The 22147-nt window shown below is 52.6% G+C and overlaps 1 protein-coding gene across 3 annotated transcripts; it reads left to right on the forward strand.

Annotated features, from left to right (window-relative positions):
- Positions 1-244: 244 nt before the first annotated feature.
- Positions 245-22119, forward strand: APBB1 (amyloid beta precursor protein binding family B member 1). Of its 3 annotated transcripts, none has more exons than XM_012786550.2 (14): positions 245-377; positions 7287-8021; positions 13512-13687; positions 13788-13844; positions 13930-14015; positions 14125-14188; positions 14609-14758; positions 15125-15252; positions 15652-15766; positions 15912-15996; positions 16270-16353; positions 20998-21113; positions 21267-21443; positions 21536-22119. In XM_012786550.2, the coding sequence occupies exons 2-14, from the start codon at positions 7301-7303 to the stop codon at positions 21701-21703; spliced, it is 2127 nt and encodes a 708-aa protein (XP_012642004.1). In that variant the 5' UTR covers positions 245-377; positions 7287-7300; the 3' UTR covers positions 21704-22119. The 3 variants fall into 3 exon arrangements, with proteins under 3 accessions (XP_012642004.1, XP_075858340.1, XP_012642006.1); XM_076002225.1 differs by lacking the exons at positions 245-377; positions 7287-8021 and adding exons at positions 11958-12004; positions 12601-12640; XM_012786552.3 differs by lacking the exons at positions 245-377; positions 7287-8021 and adding an exon at positions 12451-12640.
- Positions 22120-22147: the final 28 nt, after the last annotated feature.

The following is a 22147-nucleotide window of genomic DNA, read 5'->3' on the forward strand; positions in this document are numbered from 1 at the left end:
GTCCGCGCGTCGCCCCGCGGGGCGCTCAGGGTGAGTCTGTGGCAGCGTAGTGGAGCGGTGCCGGCGGGGCAGGGTCACCCGGGTGCGTGATGTCCGCTGGTGAAGGAGGTCGGGCCGCGGGGCTAGCCGAGGGCCCCTGGAGGGTGCGGCCCCGAGCGAGCTGCGGCAAGCGGCGCCCCGCAGCGGCTCGCGCGCCCGCGCCCGCCCCAAGATGGCGCGCCTCTCCGGCCTCCGCGCGCGCCTCCGCCGCTCGGGGCGCGGCCCCGCGGCCCGCGCGCTCCTGGGCGGGGGATGTTGTGATGGAGAAGCCGCGGCGGAGCCCGAGCCCCGCAGCCTGAGCCACCTCCGCCATCTGGGCCTGGGGCCTCGCCGCGCAGGTAGGAGCTGTCCCTGCCCGGGCTCAGTCCCGGTGGCTGGATCCCGACCTCCAGCAGCGGGAGGACCCTGCAGCCCCTTCCCCGCGACGGCCTGGGGTCCCCCGGCCAGGCCCCATCCCCGGGCCGCCCTCCCGCCGCGCGCCTTCAGACCACCCTTCTGTCCCCCCTCGCAGGGTCCACTTAGGTCCTCACACCGCCCCCTCCCCAGATCTTTACCTCCTGCCCCTCCCGATGACTAGGGGGCGAGTATAGAGGACGCGAGGCGAGGGGCGGTGGGGATGGGGGAGGGGAGGTCAAGGGCCTCGAAGGGCTGCAGGGTGGGGTGGGGAGGCAGGCTGGACAGGTGCCAGCAGGGGTCCCAGGCTTGGAATCTGTCAGGCTACCTGCTTTTGCCCTCAGTGACCGAGGGGTGTGCCCTGGGGCGGCTGTGTCCCCAGCTCGGCTGGAGGCCTAGCACCCATTAAGAGCAGCTTTCCCAGAGCCAATTCAGAGGTTATTCGGAACCTGTTTTGAATCTGCCCGTGTGTCTCTTGCATTCTGAGCCCCTCCAGCTATAGTCCTAGCTCTCTCCACCCTTCAAAGTCAAAACCTTGTCTATACTTGCTGTCTTCATTTCCTTACTTCCCATTCATTCTTAAAACCACTCCACTCTGTCTTCTGTTCCTGACACCCACTGAACTGCCCAGACCAAGGTCACCGGAGACCTCGGTGTGGCAAACTCCAGTGGACACTTTCCTTTATCCCCTTTACCTTTTAGTAGTGTTCGGTGGTGTATGTCAATTCACTCTCCTTGAAGCATTTCCCTGGTTTCTCTCCTAGGGCATTGTCTGCTCCCTCTCGATCTCATTTGCTTCCTCCTTTTTCTCTGTTTAGATGCTGGTGGGGCTCTTGGTTCTGTCCTGAGCTGTCTTCTCCAATTCTGCCCTTTCTCCCCAGGTGTTTTATTCACTCCCAAGGCTTCAAATTTCATATATATGCTAATGATTTCCAAATTTTTATATCTGGCCCAGACTTCTTTCCTGAAAACCAGACTTACATCCAGCTGTCCTTTTGACATCCCCTTGGAAGACCAGCAGGAATTCCAAATATGCAGATCTCAAACTGAATTACCTTCCCTGGTTTCTTCTCTATACTACTTCCAAATCTGTTCTTCCATCAAATCTCAGAAATAGCTACTTTCCAGTCAGTTACCCAAGCTGGAATTCTGGGAAAGATTTGAGATTAACCTTTCTCCCTCACCCTCTGCATCTAATTTCACCAAGTTCTGTCATGTCTGCTACCTAAATATTTCTTAAATCCATTTGTATCACTTTGTCCCCACTGCCATCAAACTTAATCTGGGCCACCACCCTTTTTTCCTTGACTGCTCTGATAGCACACTCTCTTGCCTACCTCCCCTTAACTATTCTCAATGCAGCACACAGAGTGATCCTTTAAAAAATGCATCTATCTGTCTGGGCATGGTAGCTCACAACTGTAATCCCAGCAGTTTGGGAGGCCAAGGCTAGAGGATTGCTTGAGGCCAGGAGTTCAAGTCCAGCCTGGGCATCATAGCAAGATCTCATCTCTCTAAAAAAAATTAGCAAGGTGTGGTGGCATGCTCCTGTAGTCCTAGCTACTTGGGAGACTGAGGCAGGAAGATCATTTGAGCCTAGGAGTTTGAAGCTGCAGTGAGCTCTGATTGCACCACTGCACTCCAGCCTGGGTGACAGAGGGAGAGCCTGTATTTTTAAAAAAAATGCATCTGATGACTCATTCATTCAGCAAATATGATTTGAGCCCTAATATATACCAGGTACTGCTTTAGATATTGAAGATATAATTCTGATCAAATTATACTGGGTACTTGTCCCCATAGAGCTGACAGTCTAGGAGGGAAATCTAATAAGAATAACATCAAACAATGTGATAAATATCACAAAGGAAAGCTATATGGTGCAGCTAAACTGGTCAGAGGGATACCGAGAGAGGGTCAAGGATGCCTTCTCTGGAAATATGACATTTGGTCTAAGATGTGAAGGATGAGTAGGAGTTAATTAGGCTGAGAGAGTAAGGGAAGAAGGTCCCGGTCAGAAGGGAAATAACACATTGTAGGGGGAGTACATGATGTCTTCGAGGAATCAAAACAAGGCCACTGAGGATGGAGGGCAGAGTGGCTGAAGCTGAGGATAAGGAGACCAAGGCAGGCCCAGACTGAGCGGGGCGGTTTAGCCTGTGTTAACAATTTTGGTCTTAAGGTCTTTGCCCTTGGTGTAGATTGCTGATGGTAATGGATGTGGAGAGTAGATGAAGTCCAGAAATTTTCTTGGAGAGAAAATGGTCAATACTGAATATCAGGAATGAAGGAGAAGGACATATCAAGGATTCTGGTGTGCACAACAGAATGGGTGGTCATATCATTCCACAAGTCAGGATCCTGAAAGAGGACCAGTTATGGGGTGGGAGTGAGAAACACGAGTGGGCATATTAGTTTGAGAGGCCTTTGAGGCACGCATGTGCAGATGTGGAGTAGAAAGTTGGATGTGCATATTGGGACCTCAGATGTGGGGTCTGAAATGGAGACATAAATTTGGAAATCATCAGAGTATAGGTAGTAACTGAAGCTGTGGGCATGAATGAACACCTGTATTGAATATAGGATGAGGAGACAAGGGCTTAAGAATAAGCCTTGAGAAACTCCAGCATGCAATGGCTGATAGAGGACGATGAGCCGGCAAAGTTGAAGAAGCCAAGAAACAGTAACCAGAAGTGTAGGAAGAAATCCAGGAAATGTAGAGTGTGGAAGCCCCGGGTGAAAGCTGGATGAGAGATTGATGGAGTTGAATGCTGCTGAGAGGCCAAACAAGATGAAGACTGTAAGAGTCTGTTGGGTTAAATGACACAGGGGTTGTGTTGACCTCAGTGGGAGCTGTTACTGAGTCGTGCTGGGAGTGGAAGCTGGTTTAGAAAGGGTTGAGGAGTGAGTGGGAGGTGAGGAAATGGCAACATGGAGTAGAGACAATTCTTTCAAGAAGTTTGCCTGTGGGGGAGGAAGGAGATGGAGCAGTGAGTGGCTCTGGAGGAGTGTCAGGTGAATAAATGTTTTGTTTTCAAGTGGAGAGATAGTGTATCCTATTGAGAAGGAGGAGTTGGTTACATGGAAGAGAAAATAGATAAACAGTGGTGTAAAATTCCTGAAAAGGCATGTCAGGAGGTATTCAAATTACAGGTGAAGCAATTGGTTTTAGGAAGAAGGAGAGAAAAAGCTAGGTGCTGGAAGTTACTAAGTTTCTATGTTTGAGGATGTTGTCCAACTGATGGCTTCCCTTTCCTCTGTGAATTAGGAGAGGGGATCATTCCCTGAGAGGAGTGGTGCAAGGAGAGTTGTGCTCCATTCTCAGGCAGACCTTCAGTGATTCTGGGCTAGAGTAATCCCCAGGCTCTTGTAATCCTCCGTTCTTCTCCCATCATAATATTCAACCATTCATTCAAAAAATAGGGAGTGCTTATTGGTGCCAGGCACTGTTGGCATGACACTGCATTGTAATGAGTTGTTCAATGACTGTTTTCCCCTTAGACTGTGAGCTCCTTGAGGGGAAGAATAGTTTCTTTATTATTCATCACTCTCCCCTGTGCCTAGCACAATGCCTGGCATATAGTAAGCTGTCAAGTTAGGAGACCCCTGACTTTGAGCAAGACTCACCACCTCACTCTGTGATCTGATATCAGCTTTTTCAGGATTAGTGGCATTTCCTGCCTTGCAGGCCCTGCCCAGCTCCCTGCCTTGAGTGAGAACCCATTCGGCTCTTGGCATCCTTTGAGATGCTCCAGGTATGGATAACCCCAGTGAGAGTGAGAGTTGGATGGTATTCCTTCTTGAAGAAATTGGGCAGCTGGTCAGTCATCTTTTTGACCTCAAAAAGTGAGGTGTTGGAGACCACACTTCTTCCAGCTTCATGCTCAGGCTTCAGCACTTACAGGAGAACTTCCCCGTTTCTCCTCCTGTGCTTTCTGCCCTAGGTGACCAGATTGGCAGGGCTGCATTGAAGTCAGCCTGGCTCTTCACTGTCCCAGCCTCACAGTGTGTATGCCCTTCTCAGAGCATGCCTCTCGGTGCTAAGGAAGTTGGTCCTGGCCTGACCTCTGAGAAGCCTGGCTCCATACACCACTGCTTCAGAGAAGGGCTCACCACCCCTAAGTTCCTCTGAGCTTGGCAGAGTCATGGGGTCTTCCACCTCCTGAGACTCATGGAGATGCCACTGTTGAACCGTCTCTGAGCCAGGATGTTGGTTTAGGTTAACTCCCTCCCTTCCTCTTCCTAGAACTAAGCCCTCACCTTTCCAGGACTCCTGCCCCATCTTGCTTCCCTCTCAGGGACCCTTCATTCTCCAGCACCCTCCCTAACACTCCCTTTGCCCATCCCCAGCCCACGGGGCCACACAGCCTTGGTATCTATTCCGGGCCGGTTTCGAGATTCCTCGTTCCTGGTTCCTCCCACCCCATGTCTGTCCCCTCCATCCTTCCTTTCCTTCCACACGACGGCCCACTCTGTGGCAGGCGCACAGCACACTCTCCTTGGAAATGGGAATGTGAAATTAAATAAGTCATGGTCTCAGATGTCCTGATAGAATGTGGTGTTGGGTGTCGTGAGACACAAAGGAGGGAGAGAACAGGAAAGACTGCTTAAGAGCTGTGACCACTGAGCCTAGTTTTGAAACACAAGCAGAGGTTCTCACAAAGGGAGACAGGATTTCAAGCCGAGGGAGCATGTAAACAAAGAGCCAGGACTGTAAGAGTCTGTGACGTGTTCCAGAATAAGGCACACTGCATGTTCATGTGGCTGGAGCAGAAGGTAAAAAGAGGCAGGAAGTGGGAGGAGGCCTGAGAGGTCATAGGGGTCAACTTGAGGGGGCTCTTGGGTGTTCTGCTAAGGAGCTCAGACGTCATCCTAAAGGCAGCAGTGAGCCCTCTAATTTTTTGAACCAGAGTGACACAATCTGGTTTCCATTTTTGGAAGATTACTGTGGTTCTGGGTGGAGGCAGAGCTGTCTATTTTTTTCTTCATTTATTCCAATGACCATGAGTGTTCTCATTGGCCAGGTGAAAAGCCATACTGAGCAGACCAGCAATTACACGTGGGGCAGACACGTGGACAGAAACCATTTTTCACTTTATAGATGTACGCATAGCATTGTGCTTGGGTCTGAGGAGCTAGAAACGACAGAGAGGTGAGCTGTGGCTCCTGCCTCGGGACCATGCGCCACACCTGGAGAGATTGGGGGAGGGGTGCTCAGGCAGCCCGTAGCACCTGTGCTCAGAAAACTAGGGCAGTGGGGAGTCAGGGAGAGCAAGAATTCCTTAGTGGGGAAACAGGGAGACAGGGAACTTTCTCAAGGAGAAGGCTGTGCAGTAGGAGTCAGAAAAAAAACACTGCAGGGTTCTTTGAGGCAATCAATGAGGGAGAATTGTGGGGGGTGGAAAAGGGCGGGGCAGGAAGAGAGAACTCTGAGTGAGATATCGGGAGGGAAGGAGAGAGTAATACAGTAGGGCTGTCTGGGGGAGTTCGTGGTGGGACTCAGTATGGGAGCTGCAGAGTGGTGGAAGGTCAGGGAGAGTGAGGAGGATGGGTCTGGCCTGAGGGTGATCCCTGGGTGTGGGATGGAAGGGTAAGAAGAGCTCAAATCACTGTGGAGGAAGTGACCCACGCAGGGCTTGTGAGGAGGGAGGCCGGGGGCCAGGAGGGGTGGGCCATCATCTCGGAACAGGAGATCTTTGGACCTGGAGGGCAGCTGGTGCTTGGTCAGGGTGCTGTGAGCCATGGTGGAGGCACAGTACTGTAACCAGTGTCTTTTGGCACTGGCAGAGGAGAAGCCAAATGGGGTCTGGAGGAGATGGGGGTGGGCAGGGGTGGGGAAGCGTCATACTTTCATTCAACAATATTTGTTGAGTTCCTGTTCTGTGCCAGGACTATGCTAGGCACTGGGCATGCTGTATGAAAAAAAGGGCAAAATCTTCACTAACATGGAAATTATAAATGAGGAGACAATAATTAGACAAGGTAAATAATAAATGAGCTTGTCAGATGATGAAACGTGCTTGGAAAGAGTTTGGGGATTGCTGAGGAGGGGCCATGGTAGCGTGCAATTTTAAAATGGGTGTGCAGGGAAGGCCTCCCCGAGGAGGGGACATTTGGGCAAAGGCCTGAAGGGCTGCAGGGTCTAGATCAAAGGTTCCTGCAGTGACCCAGGATGGGGCCTCGAGAGGGCTGGCAGGGATACTGGTGCTGGAGGGAAGTGGCTTCATAGAAATGATCACCAAATGTAGCTTCAGCTGGCCAAAGGAGGTGTGAATTGGAGCCGAGAGGCCTTCTTCTGTGACCCGCCTTCCCAGTGCCATGCCCTGAGGGGCTGGCTCTACAGCTGGTTCCCTCCTGTCCTCACAGTCGTGTAGGGTGGGCTTGCGGGCTGGTTGAGTTCAGTGCTTTACGGTGATAGGGACACAGTCTAGGGGGCTCACAGTGGCGGGGCTCGGGGAAGGCAGTGTGGCAGGAGGAAAGGGCGGTCAGCATCCAGTGTCCGAAACTCATGAGCCAGTCCTGTGCTAGCGGTGTCCCTGGCACAGTGTGCCCCAGTTGGATGAGCTGGGGGTGGGGATGCACAGAGAGCCATTGTGCGGAGGCTCTGCTGGTGGGAGCGAGGGCACAGCAGGCACCAGCTGTGCCATCCCAGAAAACTCAGAGCTGGGGATTTGGGGATGGGGCAGGCTGTGATGGGGGTGATGGTGCCGGGACAGAAGTTGAGCTCTGTCATTCTTGAAGGAAAGTAGCTCATGGGGAGATGAGGAGACGCAGGGCGTAGCCCTGGGACAGAAGCAGGGAGGCTGCTGTCCTGGCCCAGAGACTCAACAGCATCTCTCCTCCCTACCCTGCAGGAACTGCCAAGGCCATGTCTGTTCCATCGTCACTGAGCCAGTCGGCCATTAACGCCAACAGCCACGGAGGGCCCGCACTGAGCCTACCCCTGCCCCTGCACGCTGCCCACAACCAGCTACTCAACGCCAAGCTGCAGGCCACAGCTGTGGGACCCAAGGACCTGCGCAGCGCCATGGGGGAGGGTGGTGGGCCTGAGCCAGGCCCCGCCAATGCCAAGTGGCTAAAGGAGGGCCAGAACCAGCTCCGGCGGGCCGCCACAGCGCACCGTGACCAGAATCGCAACGTGACCTTGACACTGGCAGAGGAGGCCAGCCAGGAACCTGAGATGGCACCCTTGGGCCCCAAAGGCCTGATACACCTGTACTCTGAGCTGGAGCTCTCAGCCCACAACGCGGCGAACCGGGGGCTTCGAGGACCCGGCCTAATCATCAGCACCCAAGAGCAGGGGCCAGATGATGGCGAGGAGAAGGCGGCAGGGGAGGCTGAAGAGGATGATGAGGATGAGGATGATGATGATGAGGAGGAGGACTTGTCTTCTCCGCCAGGGCTTCCAGAGCCCCTGGAGAGTGTAGCGGTCCCGCCAGGGCCCCAGGCCCTTACAGATGGCCCCCGGGAACACAGCAAGAGTGCCAGCCTCCTGTTTGGCATGCGGAACAGTGCAGCCAGTGACGAGGACTCAAGCTGGGCTACCTTATCTCAGGGCAGCCCCTCCTATGGCTCCCCGGAAGACACAGGTACCTGGTGGAGCTTGACATGGGCGTGTGGGAGGGCATCAAGGCAGAGGTCAGGCCTCTCCACACAGAGGCCAGCACCAGCCTGCTAGGAGCTGCAGAGCTAATTATGTCCTCAGTCCATAGCAGGCCATGCCCAGGCCTTCTCATTCGGAGTGCTTGGGCAGTCTGGTAGGTCTCCCAGCTTGCATGCCCTGATGGGTGGATCAGTCCTTTGTGCATGCCCTCATGGTTGGTATGTGGCCTAGTTGTTTATTGGGCACTTACTAGGTAACGGGCCCTCTGCTCAGTGGTTTTGGATTTAATCCTCACAATAATGCTGTGAGGTAGATGCTGTTATTATGTCCATATTACAGATGACAGAAAAGAGACCTGGGAGGTTTAGTAGCTTTCTCAAGGTCACAGACAGTCTGACATCACAATAGAACTGAGATCTAAACTAGGTCTGAGCCCAGGCTCGTGGCCCCCGTGTTACATTGCCACCAATGCACATGGCACGATGCACTGAGGTGCACTTGGGACAGTCTGCCCTGTTTTAACAGGCCAGGTCTGGAGGGAGCAGCCAGCACCTTCCCGCCAGCCAGGTCTGTCTGGAAAAACTGGGGATGTCGTGTGCTTTTATGATCAACATGCCCTGTGCAGAGCACCACACTGACAAGGATACAATTTTGTCAGGAATAAGATATTGACTAAAAGTTAGAAAACAGACAAAAAAGAGACATATGCTTCTTGGCGGGGGTGGGAGGAGAATGGATGTTAGGATTCCAAGGATTGGTCATTAAATGTGTCCCATTTAAATAAATTGAGTCTCCAAATTTGCTAATGTCATGTAGAAACACAGACAGAGCTAGAGAGCAAAGAGCAAAGATAATGGGCTGTGGCTATAGCCCTGGAGTTCCTGGGAGCATAAATCAAGATCAGGAAAGACTCCCATCCTCAGGTTGAAGACACCATACCCACACCCCACACTGTGGACCTTTGTAGGGAGCAGGTGGTTTGATGAGCCTGGGACTGCACACTATCCCCTTTCAAAAAACTTATTATGAGCATTATCAAACGTATACAAAGGTAGAGAGAACAGAATGATGAGCCTGATTTACCCATGACACAGTTTCAGCAATCATCAATACAAAGCTGATCTTGCTGCACGTACGCCCTCACCCACCCCTGGGCCCCAGCCTAGGTTATTTTCAGGCAAATACTTTCATTTGTAAATGTTTATGTGTGCATTTCTAAAAGATAAAGCTCTTTAAAACAAAACAAAAAACACCACAATACCATTATGGTACCTACAAAAGGTTAACAATAATTCCTTAATATCATCAAATATCCAGTCAATGTTTGTGTGTGTGAATTGGTTGATATGTCTTTTACTTAAAGTTTCTTTTAATCTATAAGTTCCACCTCCAACTCTTTCTCTTTATATTTTTTGCTTGCAATTTTTTTTTCTTTAACTGAAGAATTATGTTGTTTGTCCTGGGTTTTCTACATGGTCTGGAATTTTTCATACTCTCTCCCTGTAGTGGTATTTAACATGTTCCTCTTCCAGGATTTCCTATAAATTGATAGTTAGTTCTAGAGCCATGATCAGATTCAGATTTCAGGGTTTTTGTGTTTTGTTTGTGCAAGAACTTGTAGGTGGTATTGAATACTGCTACCAAAGGCGAAGTCTGATTACTCTCTTCTTGTGCTGTTAATGGCCTTTCATGGTCATTGCCTTGACTCCCTTTAAAGGGAACAGACCCTGGTCCACTCTAGCTGGTTATTTTTGAGATTGGGGTTGGGGAAAATGTAGTCTCAATGGAGCCAGTTCAAGGGAAACTGAAAACTAGATATTGATGTCAAATATCTTAATTTCTAAACTTTAGCAACTGTTTGTTTTAAAAGCATTGTACAGGCCACATAAAATCTGTCTGAGGCTTGCATCAGTCTGCAGGTTGCAGGTTGCTAGTTTGCAGTCCTGAGGGGTGTGAGTCAGCAGCCAGATAGAGGCCTGGTTGCTCAGTGGCCCCTGGGTGGTCACTGTGGTGGCTGCGCCTAATTCTGGGAGTAGGAGGACAGAACTACTGATGAACTGGGAGTGGTATGCTGGGCATGGGCAGTGGCCTCAGCAAGGGCTTAGGAGTGTAGAGAGGATTCTCAAAGATCATGCACTGGTGGAGACCAGGTGCATAGAGGTGTGGGGCCAGCCCAGGGGAGGGGCCAAGTGACTGCTTACACTTTTGTGACTGTGTTCCTATAACCATGAGGGCCATAGAGAAGGTTTGGGCTCCTATGGGAATGAGGCCAGAATTGAGCAAAAATTATTTTCTCCTTCTTATCCTAGGATCTCCACAAGTTCTTGATTGCTTGCAAATGCATGAATGTGTGAATTAAAGGAATGAATGGTGAATGAATGAACTTTACTACTCTGTACCAAGCCTTGTCCTAAAATGCTGGAGATGTATACTGTGGGGGAAAGATGTTCTTAACCTCATGGCCCTCACAGCCTGGTGAGGAGAGAGAGAAAGAAACAGGTTGTTATGGTCATTGCAATGAGCTGTGGGACAGGGGAGGTGCAGGAGGGGTCCCTGACCCTGCCTGTATATGTGGTGGGGGAGAGGGCAGTGTGTCAGTTTTGAGAAGTGGCCACCTGTATACTGATGTCTGAAGGAGGAGTGGGTGATAGCAAGGTGAAGATTTAGGGGAGGCTGGGCTAGGAGGGGATAGGGATATGTCCCAACGCAGAGGTGGGGAGGGAGGAGAGAAAGAAGGGGGGTGGGGAGTGGCCAGAGATAGCTGAGAGGCAGACAGTTGGAGGTGCATGACAGTACTTAAAACCTGGGGAGGAATTTTGATTTTAACCTGAGGGCAATGAGAAAACAATTAAGAGGATTAAACTGGAGAGTAACTTGATTAGTCTAGCATCTCAGAAGAATAATTTGGACTGTAGTGTGCAGCCCAGATTGGAGGAGACTAGACGCGGATGAACGAGACCAGTTAAGACACTGTTGCAATGATCCAGGTAGAAAAATGCTAGTAGCCTGGACTGTGGTAGTGACGTGGGTGGGAGAGGATTAAGTGAATCACTGATTCCTCAGCAAATGAGTACACCTAGCTCAGCCGCTGAGGCATTCAAAGATGAATGAATGAAGGAAGGAATGATACATGAGCATTTCATGTGTGACTGCCTGCATGAATCAATGCGGAGTGAAGGTGTGTATTCCGGAATAAGTGCATGCATGTGGAAGCAAAGGCCCAGGTGGGCTGGTGCTTGATGGGAGACGTGCCAAGCTCCAGAAGGCCATCCCAGATGGTCACGGGGGGAGGAACTGCCCCTCCAGGACTGGTCGGAAGGATGAAGCTCTTTGAAGTACAGGCTGACAGGGATGGCAGATGGATTAGTGAGTGTGACTCAGTCAGGAGATGGTGGGCTGGTCCCAGATTCCAAAAGTGTCTGACCCTCATGAAGCAGGCTGTGGCTGTGGAGGGCCCAGAGGCCCTGGGTGTGGTGTCCCTGGAAGGTCTGGGCAGGAGAGCCCTGAAAGCAATGGAGGGTGTCTGGGGGAAAGCAGGCCTTCCCTGAGCCTCTGCCAGTGTCGGGTGCCCACTGGAGACCTTATTCCTGAGGGTCTGAGGTGGGGGCAGGTGATAGGAGAGGCAGTGACGACTGCTAGAAGCTGGATGGCCAAGAAGAACCCCTCCCGTTGGGTGTCTGTGGGCCCACCTCATTTGCAAGCGGAGGCGGTGAGGCACCTTGCCTGAATAACTCTCACAGCAGGTGTGCAGCCACCTTGGCGTAACCACGCCCACTCCCAGCCCCTGTGTGTCTGGTTGCCCAGCAGCCTGGGTCTTGGGACTGCCTGTCCCTCAGTGCTGCCTCTTGGACCAGTCAGGATTCCTGGTTTCCCTGGCAACGGGAAGCACGTCAGCAGCCTGGGCGCTCCCAGCCGGTCCTGGTGCTGCGGTTGCCGAGGAGACGCTGCAGCCTAGCTGGGCCCTGGCAGGTGAGGGGGGGTGGTGCTGGGAAGCCCCAAGCCCAGCCTCAAGCTTGCTGGAGCCCAGGCCCTCAGGGTCCACCCTTGGGTTCAAACTGCTGGGCAGGTTCTGGGCAGGGGAGGGATCCCTGAAGGCCTTGAAGCCACACCCTGTTTATGCTGAGAGCTGTAGGCTTGGCAGGGCCCCAGGCATCTGGGGTATTCCCAGGGGCTGAGTCTCCTCGTGTCCCTAAGACTGGGCTTGACTATAACACTGACGTGACCTCTGGACGGTGGGATGGAGGTTCAGGACTGGGGGAGGGGAGCCAGGGTGAAAAAGAAGAGGTATGAGCAGGAGGGGCTGGGGTCTCATGAGCACCCCCTTCCTCCTCCCATCCCCACCCCGAGGAGGTTCCCCAGCGTGGTGGTCCTGGCCCCTCCCTAGTGAGTTCCAGGCGGGGGAGGATCTTGCCTGGCAGACGCTGTGCCCTGGTGAGAAGGGGGCGGGATGAGCTTTTCTCTGCAGCCCAGCACCAGGCTGTGAGCCCAGCTGGCTGGGCTGGAGGGGCTGTGAGGAGGGAGGGTGGAGGCAGGAGGGGCTGAGAATGAGCGCCATGTTCTCCCAGGACTTTTTCCTGGCCATCATCCTGCAGGACAGCAGCCCAGGTGAGGCTTGGCATGATGTGGGGCGGGGCTGGCAGGGAGAGCAGAGTGGGTTACAGCGATGGGGTGGTGTGGCTTTGCCGGCAGACAAGGGTGTATGTCACAGATGTGCAGTACGTGTGCATGTACATGACATGTTTGCCTGCATCTGTGTGGCAAGGGTCAGGATGTGAACATCTGTGGTGTCTGCACACATGTGGCAGGGGTTGCCGTATGTCATGTGTCTGAGTATATGTTCACCTATATGTGTGGTACCCATACGTGTGTCCAGGGTCATTGTGGTGTGGTGTTGCACATCTGTGTGGCAGGGGCTGGTATATATAGCTGTATGGGCACCCACCTCTGTCTGTGGTGGCTGCATGAGTGTACGGCTGGACTTAGTGTGTGTTTGCCCCAGCACACGTGTGCACCTGTAAGTGATACTTGCCGTCTGTGCTGGCATTTTCTGTGTATTGCACACACTGGTGTTTGTGGCTGCACAGGTGTGTGGTAAGGCTGATATATGTTGTACGTCTGTGTGCACATGTATGGAGCTGTTGTGTTCACCTTCCTGCATGCTGAGATGTAGATATGTATAAGGAGGTTAATTGGGGTCACCCAACCTCCCTTCTTTCCTTCTTTCCTTCCTGCCTTTCTTCTTCCCCACATGTGGCCACATTAGACAGTAGCAGGGCCCAGGAGCCGTGCCCCCTACTGGTGGCCCCCCATGTGGTGACTCCAGACTGTACGCTCTAGGAGGAAGCAGGAACCATGTTGTGCTGTAGCCCTGCCCCCAGTGCCTCTCTCAACCATGGGGTCTCAGGGAGGGGGTTGGGCACAGGCACGTGCTGTCTGCTTGTTGGGGCTGACCCTCACCAAGCCTCCCACCTGGTAGATTCCTTCTGGAACCCCAACGCCTTCGAGACGGATTCCGACCTGCCGGCTGGATGGATGAGGGTCCAGGACACCTCAGGGACCTACTACTGGCACATCCCGACGGGAACTACCCAGTGGGAACCCCCTGGCCAGGCCTCCCCCTCACAGGGGAGCAGCCCCCAAGAGGAGTCCCAGGTGAGGCTCCCAGGCCTGTTGTTTTTTGACCAGGGGTGGAGGGGGTATGCTGCTACAGCAGGATGAGCCATCCACTCACTGCCCCCATCCCTTCTCTTAGCTCACCTGGACAGGCTTTGCCCATGGAGAAGGCTTTGAGGATGGAGAGTTCTGGAAGGTGGGTGAGGGGACCTGGCTTTACCATGGGAGTAGCTGGAGAAGGGGCATCATTTTAGTCCTGATTCCTCAATCCCCTTCCCAAGGATGAACCCACTGAGGAGGCCCCAATGGAGTTGGGACTGAAGGACTCCGAGGAGGGAACATTGCCCTTCCCAACTCAGAGCCTCAGGTGAGTCACCAGATGCAGTGGGTTGGCAGTGGGATGGAACTATTTGGAAGGGCCTGGGGACAGCTCAACGTATGGGGGCCCTGTACCAAATGTTACCATCTGCCTTCAGCCCAGAGCCATTGCCCCAAGAGGAGGAGAAGCTTCCCCAACGGAATGTCAACCCAGGGATCAAGGTTTGTTGAAGACCAACTCCCGTTCTGCAGGGTGGGGCCCCTCTGGGTGCAGGGCAGCCCCTTGTGTTGTGCTCTGGGGGTGCCTCTGGTCTCAGTGCTACTCCCAGTTCCTGAGTTAGTTCTTCCATTCTCAGCACAGAGACCTTGTGTCTCAGCTAGAGGTGCTTCAGTTTTTAACTCAGCCAGCCTAGCAGCCTGGTTGGAGGCCCTTCTAGGCTTGGCTTCCTTGTACTAATGGGGTCTCCTCTGGGATCTCCCTCTCCCTAACCGCATTCTGTTTGGGGAGCCTCTCAGTCTTAGTTCAGAACGCCCTCCCTCCTGCCACCTTCTGAGTTGGGAAGTCCTCTGTGTCCTGTGCTGGTGGCTCCTGCAGTTTTAGCTCAGACCCTCTCCCTCCTGCCCCTCTTCTGTGCCTGGCAGTGTTTCGCCGTGCGCTCCCTCGGCTGGGTGGAGATGACCGAGGAGGAGCTGGCCCCTGGACGTAGCAGTGTGGCAGTCAACAATTGCATCCGTCAGCTCTCGTACCACAAAAACAATCTGCATGACCCCATGTCTGGGGGCTGGGGGGAGGTGAGGCCCTGAGCCACCGGGGTGGTGGTGCCATGGGAGTGTGAAGGGGATAGATGGTGACAGGTGGGAGACCCGACCTGCCCAGGAGAGGGCTGGGGGTGCGAGGGGGTGGGCCCACCCCAGTGGCAGTGCTGTGGGATGGATGAATGACTCTGGGACCGCGGACACAACAGCGAGGAGGTTGATAAAAGGAGTCAATTGAGAGATGACATGCGACCTTGACTAGGGCGAGGCCCACAGGGTGGGTGGTCTGTTGCCAGAGCAGGGGTCACAGGGCAGTGGCTAATGTCCCCTGAGCTGGAGGTGGCAGAGATCAGCTGCCTGTTCAGCGGGGGTGCCACTGAGTGCCTGCTCCCGGCCCTGCAGGGAAAGGATCTGCTGCTACAGCTGGAGGACGAGACGCTGAAGCTGGTGGAGCCACAGAGCCAGGCACTGCTGCATGCCCAGCCCATCGTCAGCATCCGCGTGTGGGGCGTCGGGCGGGACAGTGGCAGGTGGGAGCAGGGCCTGGGACTCCGGGTTGGGGGCTCATCCAGCAGTCAGAGTACTCCTCTCTAACCCTGTTCTTTACCTCTCTTGTGCTGCCGGACCCAGAGAGAGGTATTATGCCTGTTTGGCTTGACCATGCCCCTCCCACACCTGGACCAGACACCTCCAAGCACCCAAGCTCCTCTCTTCTGCCCTGCCCCACCTCCCTGCTGTGCTCGACCCTTACCCCCACCTCAGCATGCCTGCTTGTCCACCCTCCCTCTGGAAGGCAGCGCCTACAGGACACCATCTGGGGGCAGAAGCCCTGGAGGAGCTGTGATGGGCTGGGAGGATGTGGGTGGGGTGGGGGCCAGGCTCCGCACTGGGTGGTGCTGGGAGACACTGAGGTCCCCCTCCCCCAACAGGGACTTTGCCTACGTAGCTCGCGATAAGCTGACCCAGATGCTCAAGTGCCACGTGTTTCGCTGTGAGGCACCCGCCAAGAACATCGCCACCAGCCTGCATGAGATCTGCTCTAAGGCACGGCCCCCTCTGCTCCCTGGAATAGCTGCACCTTTGCTCTGCAGGGGTGTGGGTGGGGTAACTGAGTGGGGCTGGGGTCTCCAGGGCCATGAAGCTCTAATAGACCCTACCTCACTCCTCCCTCCATTCCTGCTTTCCTCAGATCATGGCTGAACGGCGCAATGCCCGCTGCTTGGTAAATGGACTCTCTCTGGACCACTCTAAACTCGTGGATGTCCCTTTCCAAGGTCAGTGTCAAAACTCCACCAGGTCCAGCCCACCTTTGTTAGCTGCAGTGGGTGACCCAAGAAGAGGCACAAGCTCCTGGCCAGACATGATAGAAAAATGAACACGTGGAGACTGAATACTCAAATAAGTGGAGGACTTTGGTTAAAGGGAGGCAGGGGAAAGGAAGGAGGTGGTGCCTAGGCTGGGCAAGTGTCCAGCTTATGCCCTGCTGGTGGGGACTGGGAGTGAGCAAGGTCTGCCATCACAATTGACCCTCTTCTTCTTTCCCACAGTGGAATTCCCCGCACCTAAGAATGAGTTGGTACAGAAGTTCCAAGTCTATTACCTGGGGAACGTGCCTGTCGCTAAACCTGTTGGTATGTGTGTTCTTCACCCAGGGACCACCACCTCAATCCCAAAGCTCTGCACTCACCCTCTGCCTTCCAGTGCTTCTTCTGCCAGACTTTCCTCATACTTGATGTTTCCCTGTCCTTCAAAATGCATCCCACCTGTCTGTACCTCTGTCCCAGCTACACTCTGTGTTCTGCCTGTAACAGCAGTCAGCATGCCTGTACTGAGTGTCAGCCATGTGACTGCTGCTGACCAGGCACAGAGGGAGACCCCACTCCTGTATCCCGTGGAAAAGCTTTGGTTGGGTTGGGAGGCAGGTGTTAGCTGACTGGAGACATCAGGCAGCAGCCTAGAGCTGTGTTCCGTATTACGGCACCAGCTGTGGGCTGGGAGCATCTAGAGAAGGAAGCAGTGAGGATAATTGTCACACCCTTTATTGTTGCAAAGCAGTTCCTTTTATTATGTCATGTAGTTCTTGATAATCCAATGAGGTTGGGGTCACGATAGCACCTGTTTATAGATATGGAAACAAGGGTAGAGACTATCGGGTTAGTTGTTATATTCCTAGCATTTTCATGGTATCTGTCATTTATTTGTTCATTCACTTTAAAGCCTACCATGTGCCAGGACCCGTGCTAGGCACTGGGAGAACAATGGCCACAGTCCTGCTTTCATAGAGGTTACAGTAGGAAAAAACAGGAAATTAATCACATAATCACACAAATAAATCTATAATTATAACCGAGTGATTCATTAAAAGAAAGTAGTAAGATGTAAAAGAGGAACTGGTCTGGGTGGTCAGAAAAGACATCCCTGTGAAAGTGACATTGAGCTAAGATGAAAAATAATGAATAGAAATGAATGTGGTAAAGTGGGATGGACGTAGAAGCAGGACAGGGAAAGATCATTCCAGGCAGAGTGAACAGTGTGTGCAAGGGTCATAGTGGGGGGCACTTTGGTACTTCGAAGGAAGAAAGAAGGCCAGTGGTGCAAGATGAGACTAAAATCTGGGCAGTGGTCAGACTTTCAGGAACCTCATAGGCTACGTTAATGATGTATTCTTCATCCTGGGGCAGCAAGGAGCTATCAGAGAGTCTTCAGGAGTGTACTTGACTTAATCAGATTTGAATTTTGTAAAGCTCACTTTGGCCATACCATAGGAGGATGTTAAGTGGGTGGAGGTAGGGGTGTATATGGGAGCTCCGTCAGGAGGATCTTCAGTAGCGTGGCCAGTAATGGGAGGATCTTGGACAGTGGCGGAGCTGAAGAGGAGTATGTGAGTTCAAGAGAGGATTAGATGATTAAAGTCAACAGGTCTTGGTGATAGGTTGAACGTGGGGTAAGGAACAGAGGCATTAAGGATGACTCCTGGGTTCTTAGCTTTTAGGCCTGCTGGGTAGTAGTGCCATTCTCCAAAGGTGGCAGACGCTGGAAGAGGCCAGTTTTGGTATAGTTTTGGTGAGTTCAGTTTTGGGCATGCTGAATTTGCTGAATTTTAGGTGCCTTTGGGAAATCTGAGTGGGGAAGTCAAGTTGGATTTGCAGGTCTGGAGCTGAGAGGAGAAATCTGGGCTGGAGACAGAAGTGTAGGTATCATTGGGTTACAGAGGTAATCAGAGCCATGGGGGTGGAGTGGCATGACTCCTGACCCTGGAAAGTGTGGGCAGCCTGAAGTGAGAGGAGAATAAGGCTAGGCCTAGTCTTGAGGCCCTCCAAAATTTAATGGATGGGAGGGGGTGAAATTGCCAAGGACCATGAGAGCAGGGGAGCAATGGGAGGAAGGAAAAGGCTGCTTGCTTCAAGGAGTGGTCAGATATTATGCCAACCAAAAACATTTAGGAGGAGCTCAAGAAATGTTTGGTGAATGAATAAATAAACAAACTAGTGAATGAATGAGACTTGCCTCAGATGACATCGCCAGGAAAGGTAGACCTAGGTCTCAAACCCTGGTCATCTTCAATTCTCTTCTCTTTCCCTCATAACATGCTGACTTTAATGACCAAAACATTATATTCAAAGAGAGAACCCTTCTTTGAAAAGGTGGGGATTGAATTGGGATTTCGAGGGAAGGCTCAGATTTGCAGAGAGGAATGGGTATTTCAGTTGGGTTCAATGGTGCCACCAAAGTCTTGGAGCTGGAAGTGAGAAAAGCATGCTCAGGGAGAGAGGGGAGGCTTGGCTGACCCCTACAACTTTGTTTTTGTTCCCTCCTCTTTACTCTGAACTTCTAAGCCCTTGTTGGCTCTTCTAGTTGTTACTCATACTCCTGTATCTGCTTCTTTCCATCTGCCACCTTACACAGGTCCTCACTGTGCCAGATCAGCTGCCTGCAGCCCTGACTACCCCATCAGCTCCATGGGTCTGCTCTGAGTTCCCTTATTTCATTCCCTTTTTAACCTTTCATAACACCAGCCCCTCCTGAAGCTGCAGTATTCATTCATTGATGATTCATTCATTCAGCAAATGATTGAGTGCAGGCGCTACTCCAGGTTCTTGGCATACATTAGTGAACAAAACTGACAAAGATTCCTGCCTTCATATAGCTTACATTCTAGCAAGGAGAGACAGACAGTAAAATAAGTAAGGCTAGTGTGTTACAGCAACAACTGATATGAAAGAAAAAAAAAAAAGGCACAGCAGGATAAGGGGGATTGGGAATGTGAAGCTAGAGGTCAGGGTATAGTTCTCAGTCCTGGGTTGTTACCAAATATGACAGCCTTTCTAACAGCCTATTTCTAGACCATGTTGTTCTACCGCTTTAGCTACTTCTCTGTGAAACCTCCCAAGACACTGAGGCCAGACTCCACCCCCACAGCCTCATCTATTCAGCAGTTTGACTTTGATGTCCCTCCCACACCCATGAGCATTGAGACTCCCTATGGCCCTGGCCTAAATGTCATAAACATCACACCCCTCTGCCTGGCTTTTGAAGCCCTTGGCAATCTAACCTGGCTCATCCACTCCTGTCTGTGTTGTCATCTTTCTGTGGACTCCTGTGTCATTTGGTTTTATTCATTTGGGTGTATTTGCCCATGCCACCTTGAGGGTGACTTGCTCATGTGTCTAAAGTTCCTTCAGCAGATAAACCCTGTGTTAGGACTGCAGACATAGGGATGAGTTAAACTCGGTCTCTGTTCTTGAGATGGCCACAGCCCAGTGTGGATAAAGGTTTTCCAGCAGTTACAAGATGTTGTGGTAAGAGTTGCCTCAGAGCTGTCCACTCCCTGCCCTGCAGTAGGAAGGCTTCCCAGGTAGGACTTGAGTGGAGCCCTGGAGCCCCGAAGGATGAGAATCCAGAGTTTCTCAGAATCCAGACAGAGGCTTTTCCCTCAGCTGCAGTCTGTGTCCCTTGAGGGCATCTCTTTTCTTGTTTTGTATTCCCCATCTGCCTAGCAGGCCACTTGCCAAGACTAGATGTTAATAGATGCTACGAAAATCATTTGAAGCTCAGGGAGCAGTAAAATATGAGTCTTGACAGCTCAGATGAGGCCAGTTTTTGGAGGACTTGCATGCCTGGGATAGAACTTTGGCCTTGATCCAGCCAGATGTAAGATGAGCAAGGCCAAGATGGGGGAGGACTTTCAAGGAAGACATTTGTCTTCTGCGGTGTCCTTTGTCCACAAAAGGTCCACATAGTCTGCTTCTCATGGGAGCTGCGGGGCACTCGAAGGGGTGGAGAGTCCGGGAGTGGACCGCAGAGGCATATGCTTTTTGTGTTGGCATTGTGTGAAGACACAGTAGGTGACATAGCCAGTTCATGAGCAGATCAGGGACTAGAACCCATGCCTTGCCATGTCATGTGTGCCTGTCTTGGTTCGCTGCTGAGTGCAAGCAAAAGTGGGATGCGTGAGCAGAATGTTTAACAGCAGTTTGAGGTGGAGACTTGTGTTATAAGGGAAAGTTGATTGATCTAAAAGTCAGGAACCTTGGGTTCCTTGGCCCTGGAGTACATTATAGACATACCTGAGTAGAACTAAGATTCTGAAAGCTCTTCTATATCGTTCCAAAAACTAGAAGTATAGAAAAAGAGGTAGCAGAAAGGTATAGCTAAGAACCCAAGCTCTGGAATCAGAGTGCCTGCGTTCAGCTCCTCATTCCTCAATATGGCCTGTGGAGTATTACCTGATCTCTCTAAGCTTCAGTTTCCTTATCTTTAAAATGGCAACTAAATAATCTATTGTGAGATTGTTCGGGCACAAATGAGAAAACACACTGTAATGACTTCGCAGAGTACAAGTGGATATCTTAAAAAAAAAAGAGTAGGTCTTGGGAGAGGACTGGCTTGTAGGGGTTGATTCGGGAGTCATTGTTATGACATGAAGCAGGGTGGTCTGACATGAGCAGGGAGCTCAGTGCTCAGCTGAATGTGCTAAGCACTGAGAGAGCAAGATTTGGGGAGGTCAGAACTTTGAGGGGTCAGTCAGCTTAGGAGGCTGGAGGAAGAGGCAGAGTCAGTGAAGAAAGCCAAGTCTAGGATTCAAGATAGAAAAACAGCAGCAAAGTGTCAAGTCACAGAAGCCAAAGAAGAGAGCCCCAGGGGCTCTGTGGGCTGGTGAAGTGGGGGTGAGCGAAGGCCCTGGGCTTGCCTGGGCAGAACTGGAAGGTCTTGGGTAAAGCTGGGGTAGCTCCTCCCTTCCCTCAGTGGTGTCATGTTTTGTCCATATCTTCTAGGGGTGGACGTCATTAACGGGGCTCTGGAGTCAGTCCTCTCCTCTAGCAGCCGTGAGCAGTGGACCCCAAGTCACGTCAGCGTGGCCCCTGCTACCCTTACCATCTTGCACCAGCAGGTAAAGAGCTAGGGGAGGAGAAGGCATGGCTGTGCCTTGCCATGGAGGGAAGGGGACTGGGGGTGAGGGGAAGAGCTGCCAATAAGATAGATGTGCCTCAGTGGAACACAGGGGCTAGAGGGCATTCCTGTTTGACTGAGTTCCCTCCTCCAGACAGAGGCAGTGCTGGGGGAATGTCGGGTGCGCTTCCTCTCCTTCCTGGCTGTGGGCAGAGATGTCCACACGTTTGCATTCATCATGGCTGCCGGCCCAGCCTCCTTTTGCTGCCACATGTTCTGGTGCGAGCCCAATGCTGCCAGCCTCTCGGAGGCTGTGCAGGCCGCGTGCATGGTAAGCCCATAGGGCGGTGGGGGGGGTGGGGGTGGGGGTGTGCCCCACATGGGGCAGGCTGGAGAGTGACTGCACCACATGCCTCTCTGCAGCTTCGCTACCAGAAGTGTCTGGATGCCCGCTCGCAGGCCTCCACCTCCTGCCTCCCAGCACCCCCTGCTGAGTCTGTTGCCCGGCGTGTAGGCTGGACTGTCCGCAGGGGTGTTCAGTCGCTGTGGGGCTCTCTTAAGCCCAAACGGTTAGGGGCCCATACCCCATGAAGAAGCCCCCACCCTCCCTCCACCTGCTTGTGTCGGGCCCCTGGGAACTAACGGGTATGGGGCAGGGAGGGGCCATAGAGGCTATTCCTAGGCCTCAGGCCCCCCCCCCAGAGCTGCCCCTCCCCAGTAGCTGGGGTTCCCTGCCTAGGGCCTGGGGAGGGAGAAATCTAATCCCTTCAAGGAAAGTGGTAACACTGGAGTGATGACAAGAGGAGCAGGAAGCAAGGCCAGCCCCAGGCTCTCCATCCCCGTGTGTTTCAGGTGGAGCAGGAGGAGCTGGTCCAGGCCAGGTCTCATCCTCCTAGGGCCCAGCAAGGACAGAAGGGAGGGGACTGGTCTAGTCATGGGTCCCTTCCCCACTGGTCTGTGGGCACCTCTGCTGTACTGATATCACTAATAAAGTCTGTCTGCACTGCTGTGTGCCTTCCTATGCCTACACCATGC

Source organism: Microcebus murinus, chromosome 4 (genome assembly GCF_040939455.1).
Source record: "Microcebus murinus isolate Inina chromosome 4, M.murinus_Inina_mat1.0, whole genome shotgun sequence".
NCBI classification, from domain to species: domain Eukaryota; kingdom Metazoa; phylum Chordata; class Mammalia; order Primates; family Cheirogaleidae; genus Microcebus; species Microcebus murinus.